Source organism: Phalacrocorax carbo, chromosome 3, assembly GCF_963921805.1.
Source record: "Phalacrocorax carbo chromosome 3, bPhaCar2.1, whole genome shotgun sequence".
Lineage (NCBI taxonomy): Eukaryota > Metazoa > Chordata > Aves > Suliformes > Phalacrocoracidae > Phalacrocorax > Phalacrocorax carbo.
The window spans coordinates 115,971,016-115,985,209 of NC_087515.1; the positions used below are offsets into that span (position 1 = coordinate 115,971,016).

Genomic DNA, 14,194 nt, shown 5'->3' on the forward strand with positions numbered 1-14,194 from the left:
CAATATGTGGCAACCCCAACACTTTAAGACATACGGACAGCCAAGGCCAAAGTTACAATGCCGATGAGCCCTAAAACGTTCAAAGCAGAACACTGCAAGCAACAAGAATCCAATGTCAAATATGATCAACACAATAAACGGTTTATTATTAATTGAAGAGGAATAAAAATAAAATTCATAAACAGCATCTGTTGTGGCACTTGCTTCTAAAGCTCCCTACTTCTGCAAGTCTGTGATCTGTCAAACAACTTTACAGTAACTGTGTACAATGATCAGAACTACATATTTCTTTCAGCCCCCACTTGATCATGGCTCACTTCAAAGCAATTTTCTGACTTACAGACCATGGTTCATACAAAACCCTCTTGCATTTGTCTGGAAAAACATTAATACGTTAAACGTGGATATATTGTACGAGTTGCCAAAACAGAAGAAACCCAGGTCTGTTGAGTTTGGTTTCTCATCTCTAGCAATCACTTATTTGTTTTACCAGGAGGAAAACACCTTTTTCAAGACTCGGGTGTCCATGATTTGGCAAGGGGGCTGAGAGTTTCACAGAGCCCATGAGAATTAGCCCCAGTGACATTAAGGACACAGCCACCTCTCTCTGGGAGACTATGAAAGGCATGCAAAAGAAGGAGGAAATGGTAAGACATCTGAAGATTGTGGCATAGCCCTTCATACATTTCAGCTTACAGCCAGAGATACATCAATAATTTCCATGACACATAAATAAACAGAACTTTGACACACTGATTTACTAAAGAAGGAATGGCAATAATAATAAAACCATCAAAACTCCATAAAGACCTTTAATGTGTCTGAAGATATTTTCATTACTGCAATAAGTGTTAAGTGTTTCCTTTGCTGTTAACAGTTTTTATGGCAAAGCTTTGAAGAATGTCCCACAGGTTATCAGTAAAGGCTTTATCTGTCGCATATAAAATAAAAACAAACTAAACAATCCAGAAAACTACTTTCAAGTTGTGGCCCAGGACTAAAGTTGGAATCATGACAGGACAGATCTGTTGCTGGTCTCATCTGGCACAGTCCCAGTGGAAGGAAGCCGTATCAATTGACACCAGCTGAGAATATAGTTTGATGTATCCCCTTATTCACTCACGTCTATATTTTTCTTCTTTTTTCCCTTTTATGTTCTAGTCACCAACACCATTCTGGCCAGTCACTACTAGTCCTTCAAGGCTAATCTTCCTGTTAGCTTGCATTTAAAAATGAATCTCAGATGCAGGAAATGAAAGCCTTCCTCTCAAACATAAAGCAGATTCCACTTGAAAACTAAAGAATTCACGCTTCAAACCACTCTCCAAGGATGTCTTTCTCTATTGGTAACATTTGGAGATGTTTGAAAGGGAGCTAATGAAGACAGGTTTATGTGACTGGTTATAATTTCACCTTCCCAACTGCACATTTCACATTTGTCTCAGTGAATTGTCTGGTAAAATATTTCATAATAATGAATTCTTTAAACAGGTTTGCAACCAGTGAAATATTTTGAGCTAAAATTTCAAAAAGAGCCAGCAATGTGAGCTTACATAAAAATGCACAAATAGCTAATTGCTTAAAAAAAGTTAAAACATTTAAGTATGTATAAATATAAAATGTTGTAATGCTTCAAACTAGTAAATGATTGAAAATATGGTGGCAAAAGCAGAGGGGGACAGGTCGAAGAGGAACTGGGTAAGATTCAGGGACAAACTATATAAGCAGCCCATTTTATACGCCATGAGAACAACCCCAGAGATCTTCCAGTGCTTGCTACTCACTCTTCCTTACCGTGGCATTAAGATTTTAACTAAACTAAGCTTTTCAGAGAATTAAACTAATGGAAATCAACAAGTCTTCCTGATGAAGAGTCATTGTGGCATTACCATGGACCACAGTGAGGAGAAAAACTTACTTGATGAAGCTGTCAGACCTCACCAGTCCTCTTCCCACCTGCCTATTACCTGCAGTGGGTCAAGGGAAGCGGGAAGTTGCCCTTCAGTGTCGTTCTCTTCTCTCCATGCTTGCCAACTGCAAAATAGGATGACTCTCCTGGGCTACACTAAATTAATTTTCCAAAGAGCTTTTCTCAAGATGTAACAGGCAGTGGAGTGGGTATTGACAGAATAGGCTCAATCCCTTGACTTCCAAAGCAAAACTGAAGACCTGTGATGAGATTATTATAAAGACGCCCACCCCTGCAAAGAGGTCTACCATATTTGCTGTGACTGAAGTCACAGTATAAATTTACATCACTGATATCTTCAGAATTACTGGCAGATGACAGTTACTGTTTATTTGCACCATTTGCAGGTAATACAGATCAGTGTCTCAGTGTGCTGCACGTGAATTACCTTCACCATAATTTTTTAAAAAGTGAAAAAGAAGCAACTGCACTGATCTACTTTTATCATGCATATTAAATTACGCTAACAAAAGACAAGTTTATCATTGCTCTGATTATGTACCATCAAGACATTTTTAACTGGCGTACTCAACTCTGACAGAAATAATATTTTGCCACAGTTGTTGTCCTCAAACGCAGGTGCATCTCGAATGTGTTCATTGTGTTACAGGTATTTCTCAAACCAGGAATATAACGTAAGAACAGCCCGACTCTACTGTTATGTCACTGATGCTGTACGTCACTACGCAGGAGACACTTCTGCAACAATTAAATTTAGGAAAGGTATACCTTCCTGCTCATCAAGGAATACTTGCAAGAATGATAAATGTTTGTAAGATTTTACAATAAGGATATATTCTCATGCACTATGTATACATCTAGGAGGAAGCAATTACTGTAATAATGTGTGGGGGTTACAGTACTGTAAATGTGAATTTATCCACAGATTTTGTATTAATAATGTTTCTTGTGGCAGCCTAAGAGGAGCAGTGAGGTAATTTTCTCTACAATCATTTTTTGTGCACAAAAGAAATATTTGAATGCTGGAATTTAATAAATTAATAATTTTTAAATTCATGTACTTGATGTCCTTTTGGCCTAGTTTCCTAAAGAAAAAAAAAGCACATTTGACAGAGTTGTCTCTCATTCCCTGACATTAATTTTGACCTCTCTAGGCAGTTTCAAACAAACTTTAGAAAGGGGGAAAGGTCTAAAATATCTTGAAACCCTTATAGTTTTCTTTAAAATTGGAAAGTGTAGAGAGAAAAGAGATCCTATTAATATTTCAACCAAGAACAGTTAATAAACTAATTCTTAATTAGACATTAAGAATTCTCAAAAAAGAGAGACATCAGAAACCAGGCTCTCAAAATTCCTCGTTTCTATTACATTTCACTTAGTGGTCTTGTCTGCAACTTTTTGAAGTTCGTTTTGTTTTGTTTTGTTTTGCTTTAGAATACAACTGTAAGACACCAAATGCTTAGATGTTTATCTAGCCATATATAGGGTTTGAAAAATCTGTTGCAAGTGGGATGTTTTCCTGAGCAACTGCTATCAGCTTCTGCCAAATCTAAAAAATACATTTCTAGTCCTTCTGGTTTTAATGAAAATCTTCCAATGCTCTCTGAGCAGCTAGAAAGGAAGCTGAGGGAGAAGATGAGCACAGAAACGCCCGTCTGACCAACCGCTTCTGAAGAAACTGAATGTACACAGAAAGCACAGAAAGAAGAAAGCTCTTTTCCTTATCACTAACTATTGAAGGATGGTTTCCCATGCACCTAGGAATGCTTAAAGGTGGAGCACTTGGCCACAGTTACCCAGTTAAATCCAGTAACTCCTCTGTTCTTAGCAGCCACAGTGATATTCTATTATCAGAGTATTTCTTACAAATAATATGAACTCAAAATCGGTTTTAATTAAATAGAATTAGTTCTCTCTTTACTAGCTACTCCTTAAAATGCTTCTGAATGCAGAGGTGAGATTGGCTAGTGGCCTCTGCAGTGACTGTAATTGAATTAACTCAAGTTTTTCAATATTTGTGTTCGTACTATGTCTTGGTCACATGAAACATTATACAAGCACTAGGTGTTATGGCTGGTATTTGAGAGTTTTCATGTCACAAGAACATCTGTGAATGTAGCACTGACAATGGCATTCTTTGCAGAGGTGACATCCAATGGCTTTGAGAGGCTGTGCTATTCTTTCATCTTAAAGGATGACAGTGATGCACTCTGCAACAACTTGTGGGAAAGCAATTGCTACCTCAGACTGTTACAGTCAGCATACTGGGGAAATCTGCTTCGATTTCCATACGTGACACTGGGCAAGTCCCTTACCCTGTCTCACGTCGATGAGGGTAAAAGTAATACCAAACTCTACCTTCAGGGAGAGTGTAAAGAGAAATATTTTAGATTACACACACTCATCAGCTACACAGCAGAGATCGGTACAACTACCTAGCAAGTTTACTGAAGGTATCCAGGAATAAATCTGCTGCTCTAAATCTGGCAGCTTTTGTAACTGTTAACAGCTACCTCCAAATAATATTTAATCTGCCTGAAAATGTTACTGCTGCTATCTAATAGCTAGATGTCAGGTCCTCGCTTAAGGAAAAAAAAAATCCCAGGTCTATGCATGTTCATACTTACGTCCTTTCTAGTCCTACACAAAAAGCTTCACATCATTTCTGCTGGTTAGGAATAAATCATTCCAATTCTGTCATGCTTTTGCCAAGTACACTCACAACACACACACCTCCTCCCCCTGCTCGATTAAGGAAACCCTTTAAAAAAAATCTTTTTACAATTTTACAATGGAGTCATGAGAGTATGTACCTTACTTTTGCCTGGTAAAGAAAACTCAGAAACGTACCAAAGTTTGGGTGCCTCTGAGGAAGACAACTGCACACGCATCGAGTAATAGTGTCCTGTTTCTTTTGATCTTCTTGGTAGTTGCAGGCTGTAAGGGTGAGAGTCATGTGTGGCCAGAGAAATTTGCCTTACACAACATTCCTTATTGAATCAATAACAATGAAAGAGAAAATGTTCAGTAGCCCTGAACACCAGTAACTTACCCATGTACTATGGCCAGGTGTGTATGTCCAAGCTCTCAGCGCAGTCTGGCTCCTTGTTAGGCCAAATTAAAGAGCACGGGATCTACTTGGACTCTTAGCACTGTGTAAGCAAAAGTATCTTTTAGCCTTTTATACACTTCTTCATACACCTTTTTCTACTTTTCCAGTTAATGAATTCTTACAATGCCTTAAAATATTTCCCACACAAGTGGTCTATACTGGGACCCAGTTCTAATATCAGCACGTCTTAATTCCCAAGTTTTTTCAGTGAAATGGCACAATAATAAATTCACAGTATCTACAAGTAATTTCAGGTTTCCATTTGCCTTGAGGCTTCTTGATATATGCCATTTCAGGGACAGAAGGAATCAGAGAAAAAAATGTAAACGTTGATAAAACAGGCCAAAGTAAGCATCAGTCAAAACATCTCAAAGATTTGTGCAGTCCTTCCAGAGCTTTGCACAACGTTTTCCGTGTCCTTCTCAACTGTACAAGACAAAGCAATAGATCTGGGGTTTTAACAAGTCTTTTTACTTAAACAGAGCTAGTGCTCATAAACAGCAATGTTTCTCAGCGTACTGCTTTCCATTTCCTGCTCAGTGGGGTTTTTGTTTTTTGTTTGGTTGTTGGTGGTTTGGTTCTATTTTTTTACAATAAAAGTTACTTTAAAAGATTTATCTTGAGTGTTACCCCTCATTAATGTTCTCATCCAGGGTACTAGAAAAGATGGCACACACCACAGTAGAACTTTCCTAAAAGTTGACAGCTTTATCTCCATGCACATGCACATGAAAAAAAGGAACATGTAAAAGGCTGCTGAGAAAATCTAGGTCAGAATTTTTAATGAATTAACAATAAATCAGATAGCCCATGTCCACCTCTAAGGTATGGACATATCAATACTTGCATATATAAAAACATTAAAGGAAATGTGGGAGACAAAAAGAATTACTTTAAAGAAGCAAATCATATATAATTGTTTAAATTGAGGAAAGTCCTTAATTGATGAGCATAAATAAATTGTTAACACATCTGATAAAACATGTACGAACTGCTCATGTCTCCTCACAAGCTGCAACCTGTCCAAGGCTACCGAAATGAGAGGGGAAAAAAAACCAACAACCACCCACACCTTTTTTGTCCAGCCAAATCATCCATACAGAAACTAATAAAGCTCAGTGCTTTCATAAGACCTCATGTCTTCAAAGTACCAAGCCCACATTAGGTAATCAATAAATTCCCGTCTTGAATCCAAAGTCTGTTAGAGGAATGGAGGCCAAAACATGAAAAATTGAGGCAAGCCTGACCTCACACATCTCACCAGCTTATTGCCACGGAGGCTGGCCGAAACCCCGGCAGGAGTCAGCCCACGCTCCTCCGCCTTATGGTGGGCTGCCCCAACAGCCACCTCCCAGCCAAGCTGTAACTCATAGCGGGATACCTAAAAGTCACCTTCAACACCCCCTGCTTGAATCGCGCTTGCTTGGAGGCTCTGGTAGGAATGACTGGCCTCCCGGGTAACCTTTCTGCTCTCAGACAGGGCCAACTGAAAGGTCCTCAGCAAAACTGCACCCAGCCATCCCTGGGTGGAGGGGAAAAGGTGGGCAGGAGCGAGCTGGGGGCACAAGGAGCCTAGCAGAAGCTCAACGCCCTGGCTGGGGCCATTTCAAAGCAGTTGTCACCTTTGGTCAGCCAACCCAGCCAGCCTGGCCTCCACGGGCAGCAGAGGCCGCCGCCATCGCACCACCTCAGCAGCCCTGGGGTGCCCGGGGGCGCTGCCCGGGGGCGCTGCCCGGGGGACCAGCCTAGCGGCTGCCCCCCACACCAGCGGGCGCCAGGACCACTCCGAGCGCCCCAGCCGATTTTCGAGGCCACCTCAGGACACTGAAAGGGTGGCAGAGCCTCCTAGTTCCGGCCACCGAAGTGCGACATGGAGGCGGGAGGGGGGGATCACCAGCGGGGCGAGGCAGGACCTGCCAGCGCAGCCGGCCCAGTCCCCTGGAGGGGAGGAGGCGAGGGGCGCACGGTCTGCCCGTGCCGCCATCAGGGCTCACCCTCCCCTCTCAGGAGGAGCTTCCCCCTCCTCGGCCGCCCCCACCGCCGCCGAGCCGGCTCTCTCGCCGCCGTGCCTCCCGCAGCCGGCGGTTTCGAAGAGCCCGGGCTAGCCCCCGCCGCCGGGCCGAGGCGGGTCGGGGAGGCGGCGCCCAGCCGGCCCCGCCGCCGCGCACAAAGCGGCCGCCCGCCGCCGCCACCAGCCTCCCTGCGAGCGACGCCCAAGTCCCCGCCTCAACCTGCAGCCTATGAGCGAGGAGGCGCCGCCCCGAGCGGCGGCCGGACCCGGATCGGGATCGGGACCGGCACCGGCACCGGGATCGGGATCGGGATCGCGCCCGCCGCCGCGCACCGCCGAGGAGAGCGCCGCGCTCCCGTCCCGCCGCCGGCCCGTCCCGCCGCCGGCCCCGCACCCGCGGGGAGAGGAGGCGAGAGAGCGGTGGGTGCCCGCCGCCGGGGCGCTGCGCGGGGGCGAGCCCGCGCCGCGCCGCCGCTCCCGCCGGCCCTCCGCAAGGTGTCGCCGTCGGCAGCCGAACGGGCGCGCGGCGGCTCCCGCCCGAGTGTCGATGTCCAGTGGCGCGGCGCGGCGCGGCGCGGCGGGAGGTGTGTGCGTGGGGGAGCGCGGGGCCCGCCCGGCGGCCCGGCCCGGCCCGGGCGGCCCGGCGCGGCGTGCCGGCCCCGCTCGCCTGAGGGGGGGCGATTCCTGCAGGGTGGCGGCGACTGGTTATTTACAAAGCCCAGAGTGGAAGCGGCTCCCTCCTCCAGCCACTTTTTTGTGCCTCTTTTTTTTTGCTTTTGGTTTTTTGGTTCGGTTTTTTGTTGTTGTTGGTATCGCCCCGGGTGTTTCCGCGGGAGATGGCGGGCGATGGCGGCCGCGGCGGGAGGAGCGGCGGCCCGCGGGCGGCGTGTCCCACGGCTGGGGGCCGGGGCGGCGCGGGGAGGGGGCGACACAAAGGGGGACAGCGGGCGCGGCGGGGCCGGCGCGGAGCGGGGCGGGGAGCAGCCCCGGCCTGGCCCCCCCACCCCCCCCCCGGCCCGGCCCCCCGCGGCGGCCGGCCGCCCTCCCCGGGCCGCCCCCGGCGCTGTTGCACCGGGAGCGGGACCTCATTCTGCTCGCAGAGAATAAAGAGCGAATGGGGCTTTTGGCGCCAAATGCCAGGCACCTCCCTGCTGTATGGAAATCGGGGAGGTGGGGCCGGCCTGTCGCGCTTTCCTCTTTTTTTTTTTTTTTCTTTTTTTTTCAATGCTTCCCTCCCCGGGTGTGTCAGCTTTTTTTTTTTTTTTTGCCCCCTTTTTTTTTTTAATGCCTTTTTTTGGGGGGTTAATAATACCTAGCAGCTTCAAAGCCAGGCAGTGACAGTCATCTGTCTGCAAGCAAAGGGTGAATGCGGAGGCTCGGGCCAGCCGCGGGGGCCGCGCGGGCGGGCGCTCAGTAAAGTGCAACATACAAGATCATCTGCTTTTCTTTTTGCTTTTTTTTTTTTCCTTCCTTTCCCCTTCTACCCCCCACCCCCCACCCCCCCCCCCCAACCCCGCCACTCCTCCCCCTTGCAACACCCACCACCATCACCAAGGAGGTAAGAAGAGGAAGCTGCAGGGTCTGGGCTGTAATAAGCAGGAGGACAAAAAACCAATCAAATAAATACAATTCCACATCGCATTTGAGTTGCTAAACTAGGGAGGATGGGAAGGGGAAGGAAGCGCAGGGGCATTGCAGTGCCTGGATGGGTTTTTCATTGAGCAGAAGAAAATCCTGGAGGATATTTTTGTTTTGTTTTGGAGCTGTCGCATTGAGATCGCCTGTGTTTTGTAGGTGCCTCTTTACTGCTTTGCATTTTTAGCGGTTTAATGTATTTCACGAGTAGAAAAATGTACAATACTGGAAGTGATCAGGGGGCGGGGCAGGGGGAGAGCAGCTGAGCCGGGCTCGTTTCTTTGCATTTCATCATAAGGCTTTTAATGGATTTTTTTTTTTTTTTCCCCTTTTGGTCTCCGTTTCAGCGTCAGCTGTTCTGAACCCAGCAGAACGACTTCCCTTCGCGTTACCTTAACTGAGCTGAAGGGAGACGCTGAATGTCTCCTTTGGACTTAGAGTAATATTTTTTTTTTTTAATGTCTGATGCAACTGAGGGCTCGGCAGAGGAATGGGGCTGTGGTTGAGCGGCCGTGGCTAGTGAGTGGGGGTCCGGCCGAGGTAAGGGCAGCAGCGTGCGTTTGCCGGAGGCGAGAGGGCTGGAGAGCTGGCGTGTTTGCAGGAGGTCTGGTTGCATGAAGTGGCAAAATGCGCAAAGTTGTTGTCCCTGCAACCGCTCCGTTGCTCTCGTCTTAAACTGGAAAAAGGGGGAGAGAAAAAAAAAAAACTTTCCCCACCTTCTTGGCAAATCAGGAGGCTTTGTCGGTGGCGCCGGGGTGGTTTTAGAGCATTTTTTGTGCGCGAGATTATTACATAAGGTTGATAATTTCTGTTGCTGGTGAATTTCCCCTCCCTCTCTTTCCCCCCTTGTGTTTTGTGCGGGTTTCTCTGTCTCGCTTTGAGCGAACGAACTGGCGATTTGCGAAGTTGCAAAAAGCCCCTCCGCCCCCTTCTTTGCATCCTTCTCTCACCCCTTTGCGCTGCTCCGCGGATGACAAAAGGAGTAAACTTCCTCTAGTTTTGCTGCTGTATTAAGAGGGCTTTCTGGAGAGATTACGGTATCAAAGCCTTGCATCTGCCTACGGTTACTCCGCTGCTTTGAGCGGTCGAAGCAGTTCGGGGAGAGCAGGCGAGTGCTATGTGCCGGCGCCCGGAGGTGCCTGGCATCCTCGCCGTACCTTGCCGGCTGGTTTTGTGTCCTCACGGAGCGCCGGGGAAGGCGGAAAGCTTTGCATGTGGGAGCGCTACCTGATCGCTTTGCTTTTTTGAGTATCTGGAGCCGGGAGGAAAGGTGTGTGAGATGCATTTTTTCCCTCAGCTCCCAAAAGGCTTCCTCTTTCTCGCTGTTGATGATGGAATTGTTATTTTTTTTTTTCCCTTCGGTTAAGAGGAAAGGAGTCACATTCGTGTCCGTGTGTTTCTTCGTGTTTTAATTGTGGTTGTTTTTCTGTTTTTGGTTTAGTTTCAGGTCTTGGGAGAACCTATCTTCTTCCCCTTGGTGGAAATACCCATAAAACCTGTCTCTAAAACCATTGCCCGACCCAGGGATCGGCAAGAAGAGGCACGTAATGCCAGGAATGGTCAGTAAAAACCCAGACCTCGAGTTCGACTCTTTGCAGCCCTGTTTCTACCCGGACGAAGATGATTTTTATTTGTGCGGGCCGGACTCCGCTCCCCCCGGGGAGGACATCTGGAAAAAGTTTGAGCTGCTGCCCACCCCTCCTCTGTCTCCCAGCCGGGCCGGGCTCCAGGAGCAGCCCCCGGGGGGGGCCCCGGTGCCGTGGGGAGGGGCGGCCCTGGGGGGCTGCCGCCCCGCCGACTCCCTGGACTGGGCGTCCGAGCTGCTCCTGCTGCCCCCCGAGGCCGACCTGTGGGGCGGCTCGGACGGAGGGGACTTCTTCGAGACGGGCCTCGGCGTGACCAACAACCTCAACTCCATCATCATCCAGGACTGCATGTGGAGCGGCTTCTCCGCCCGCGAGAAGCTGGAGCGGGCGGTCAGCGAGAAGCTGCAGGGCAAGGCGCCCGCCGCCGCCGCCGCCCCGCCGCCGCCGCCGCCCCCGGGGGCCGCGGGCAGCCCCGCCGCCGCCAGCGGCCGAGCGGAGCTGGGCGGCGCCGTCCCCGAGTGCGTGGACCCGGCCGTGGTCTTCCCTTTCCCCGTCAACAAGCGGGAGGCGGCGGCGGGCCGCGCCGGGGCGGCGGCGGCGGGCGGCGGGGCTCCGCGGGGCGGCCGCGCTCCGCGCCCCGCCGGGGACAGCCGGGCCAGCAGCAGCAGCTCCGGGGACGACACCCTCAGCGACTCGGGTAAGCGCTGGCGGTAGCGCGGCCCCCGCCCCCGGCCCCGGCTGGGGTGCGGTGGGGCGGCTGCGCCCCGATCCGGCCCCCCCGGCGGCACCGGCGGGGCGGGGCGGGGCGGGGCGCGGGGCGGCCGGCAGGCGGCAGCAGGCGCGGCGGCGGCAGCGGGGGCCCGCGGCCGGGGCCCGGGGAGGGGGGCGGGGAGCAGACCCGCGGGTGCCCCGCTCCCGGCCCCCTGTCCGCTCCTGGCCCGCTGTCCTGGCAGCAGCAGGCCCGGCCCGCGGGGCTGTGCGGTGTTGGGGGCACCCGCCCCCGCGGGGATCAGCTGCCCGCTGTGGGTGGCGTGCCCGGTCGCAGCGGCCGTGCTGGGGGGGCTGGGGGGCAGAGCGGGCCGCCACTGTCACCCTGGGGACGGGGGGTTCGCGGGGGACAAGCGTGTGTGCCCTTTGGCGTGGTGCGGGACGGCTGGAGCAGGCCAGAGACCCCCCAGAGCCGCGCTTGCTGTTCAACTGACAGAACCTAAAATGCCCAGGAACATCTGTCCGTGCCTGCGGAGAAGCCCACTTGGGCTGAAACACGGTTTCGCGTGTGTAGATGAGCTGGTCCGTGTGACCATCGCCATAAACTTTGGTGATCGCTCCCGGGTTTCAAAGCCTGCTGTCCCTTTAATGTCTGGTTTGACAGCTTTGGGTGAGGAAGCACTTCCAACAGCTGTCTTCTTGGCAGTGCACCAAGCGCCGGCTTAAAGGGTCCCCGGCTGGAGCAGCTTCACCTTCTGCCTCAGAACAAACCCAGCGATTGTTTAGTTTTCCGGCTGCTTTTCTACCAAGCAAGGGCTGTGCTGTGGCACTGGGCATGCCTTTTGTACCGCAGCTCTACAGTTCCATTTGAAATACATACATTCTGTCTAAAAACTCTTTGCTGCTGCTGCAGTTACGTGGGTGGTAGCCCTGCTCTGATTGAGGTTTTTTTTTAAAACACTTCTAATTCTCATTCAACTTAATAAACTTTCAGAAACCACCATTCTTCAGTCATTTCATGTATATTACATACTTTCCAGATCTATATCTGACTACAGAAGGTGTGGCACACCCTGGTTTTGTCATTGGTTGTTTCACTGCTGCTTTTACTGTACATATTTTGTTAATAAATACATCTGGGCTGATACTTGTTTGGAGTATTTTCTGTGAGAATAACGCCTTTTGTTTTCCATTTTCTATTACCAAAAGATGATGAGGATGAGGAGGAAGAGGATGAAGAGGAAGAAATAGATGTTGTGACAGTGGAGAAAAGACGCTCCTCCTCCAACAAGGCTGTTACCACCCTTACTATTACTGTGCGTCCTAAAAATACCACTTTTCCAGCAGTCAGGACACAGCAAAATGAACTGATTTTAAAGCGTTGCGCACCAATTCACCAGCAGCATAATTACGCCGCTCCTTCTCCGTACATGGAGAGTGAAGATGCTCCACCGCAGAAGAAGTTAAAAACCGAGGTGCCCCGTCCAGTAAAACCCACGATCCAACCAAAGTCTAAGAGTTCAAGTCCTCGAAACTCTGATTCGGAGGATAGTGAACGTCGACGCAACCACAATATCCTGGAGCGTCAACGGCGTAATGATCTACGGTCAAGTTTCCTCACATTAAGGGACCATGTGCCAGAACTGGTTAAAAATGAGAAAGCTGCAAAAGTTGTGATCTTGAAAAAAGCCACTGAATACGTTCACTCCCTTCAGGCAGAGGAGCAGAAGTTATTGCTAGAAAAGGAAAAATTGCAAGCCAGACAACAACAATTGCTAAAGAAAATAGAGTACAAGCGGACTTGCTAAACTTTGTTTTGTTTTGGTTTTTTTTTTGGCTGACCAGGACAGTCATTGCCACTTTGCACATTTTTGATTCTTTAAAAAAAAAATTGTGTTTTTTGACGTTAAGAATGTTGGTTTTACTTTCAATCCAGTCCCTGAAGTAATTGACAAACTATATTATCCGGGTACGGAGCAAATGGATGTTCTTGCAAGGCGTTTTTTGCAGGACTACCAAACAATAACGGACTGCCTTTGTTTTTCTTCTTAAGAACTGTAGATGGTGGAGATATTTTTTTTTTTAATTGTTGTGAGCATTTGGAGCTGCTGATGACATCTAGTTGAGTTTTAAAATGTTCATTCCTAAGTTTTATGGTGCTTATGTTCTAACAGATGTTACTTTAGGGGTTGGCATTTTGTACCCCTGTGGGAATTTTCTGTAAATACCATCTACACACTTGCCTTTTGTACATGTCTTGGGTTATGAGAGGTGGCTTTTGCTACCAGTATTAGACTGGAAGTTCATGCCTAAGTACTGTAATACCTCAATGTTTGAGGAGCATGTTTTTGTATACAAATATATTGTTAATCTCTGTTATGTACTGTACTAATTCTTACATTGCCTGTATACTTTAGTATGATGCTGATACATAACTAAATTTGATACTTATATTTTCGTATGAAAATGAGTTGTGAAAGTTTTGAGTAGATATTACTTTATCACTTTTTGAACTAAGAAACTTTTGTAAAGAAATTTACTATATATGCCTTTTCCTAGCCTGTTTCTTCCAGTTAATGTATTTGTTAATGTTTGGTGCATAGAACTGGGTAACTGCAAAGTTCTGTGTTTCATTTCTTCCAACAATGTACATTTAGTGCTGCGTCTTATAGCACTTTGAAATACCTCATGTTTATGAAAATAAATAGCAATTACATGATGTGCCATTTACTATTTTTCTTTAAAAGAAGTTCTTTTAAATACGATCTTTAACTAAGCAATGAAATACAAAAACATGGTCCCATATCCTGGGCACTTAAACTCTCAAACTATAGGTGACACTCTACGAAAAGTCAGCTTGGCAGGACATTTCCATTTCTGGTTAAAAAGTAATCATAGTAAGAAAATTTTCCTATTCGTTCATATTTTGGATGTCTCTTGTGATGTCAGGATCACCCCAAGGGACTGAATGTACCACAGTTAATGGAAAGACTCCCGTGTCTTGTGAAGACTTCTGGAATATCCGCTGTGTGCAGAGAATTGTGAGGATTGGAAACACAGCTAGCATGCTTCTGCTAAGGGACTGGCCTCAGTGTGGTAGACAGGTGGAGAAGTAAATGATGGAGGTACACTTGCTACAGCACAGAAAACGAAATATTTGTAGTAAACAAAGACTTGACTGCTGTTTGTATCTGTGTTACAAAAAGCTTATC

General features: G+C 48.2%; 1 protein-coding gene across 6 annotated transcripts; it reads left to right on the plus strand.

The window, feature by feature from the left end:
* The first annotated feature begins 7,096 nt into the window (after positions 1-7,096).
* MYCN (MYCN proto-oncogene, bHLH transcription factor) lies at positions 7,097-13,708 on the plus strand. 6 transcript variants are annotated; one of them, XM_064448073.1, is made up of 3 exons: positions 7,097-7,473; positions 10,130-10,971; positions 12,192-13,708. In XM_064448073.1, exons 2-3 carry the CDS (start codon positions 10,236-10,238, stop codon positions 12,788-12,790), a joined length of 1,335 nt encoding a protein of 444 aa, XP_064304143.1. In that variant the 5' UTR covers positions 7,097-7,473; positions 10,130-10,235; the 3' UTR covers positions 12,791-13,708. The 6 variants fall into 6 exon arrangements, with proteins under 6 accessions (XP_064304143.1, XP_064304147.1, XP_064304145.1 ...); XM_064448077.1 differs by lacking the exon at positions 7,097-7,473 and adding an exon at positions 7,536-7,637; XM_064448075.1 differs by lacking the exon at positions 7,097-7,473 and adding an exon at positions 8,343-8,611.
* The last annotated feature ends 486 nt before the right edge of the window (positions 13,709-14,194 follow it).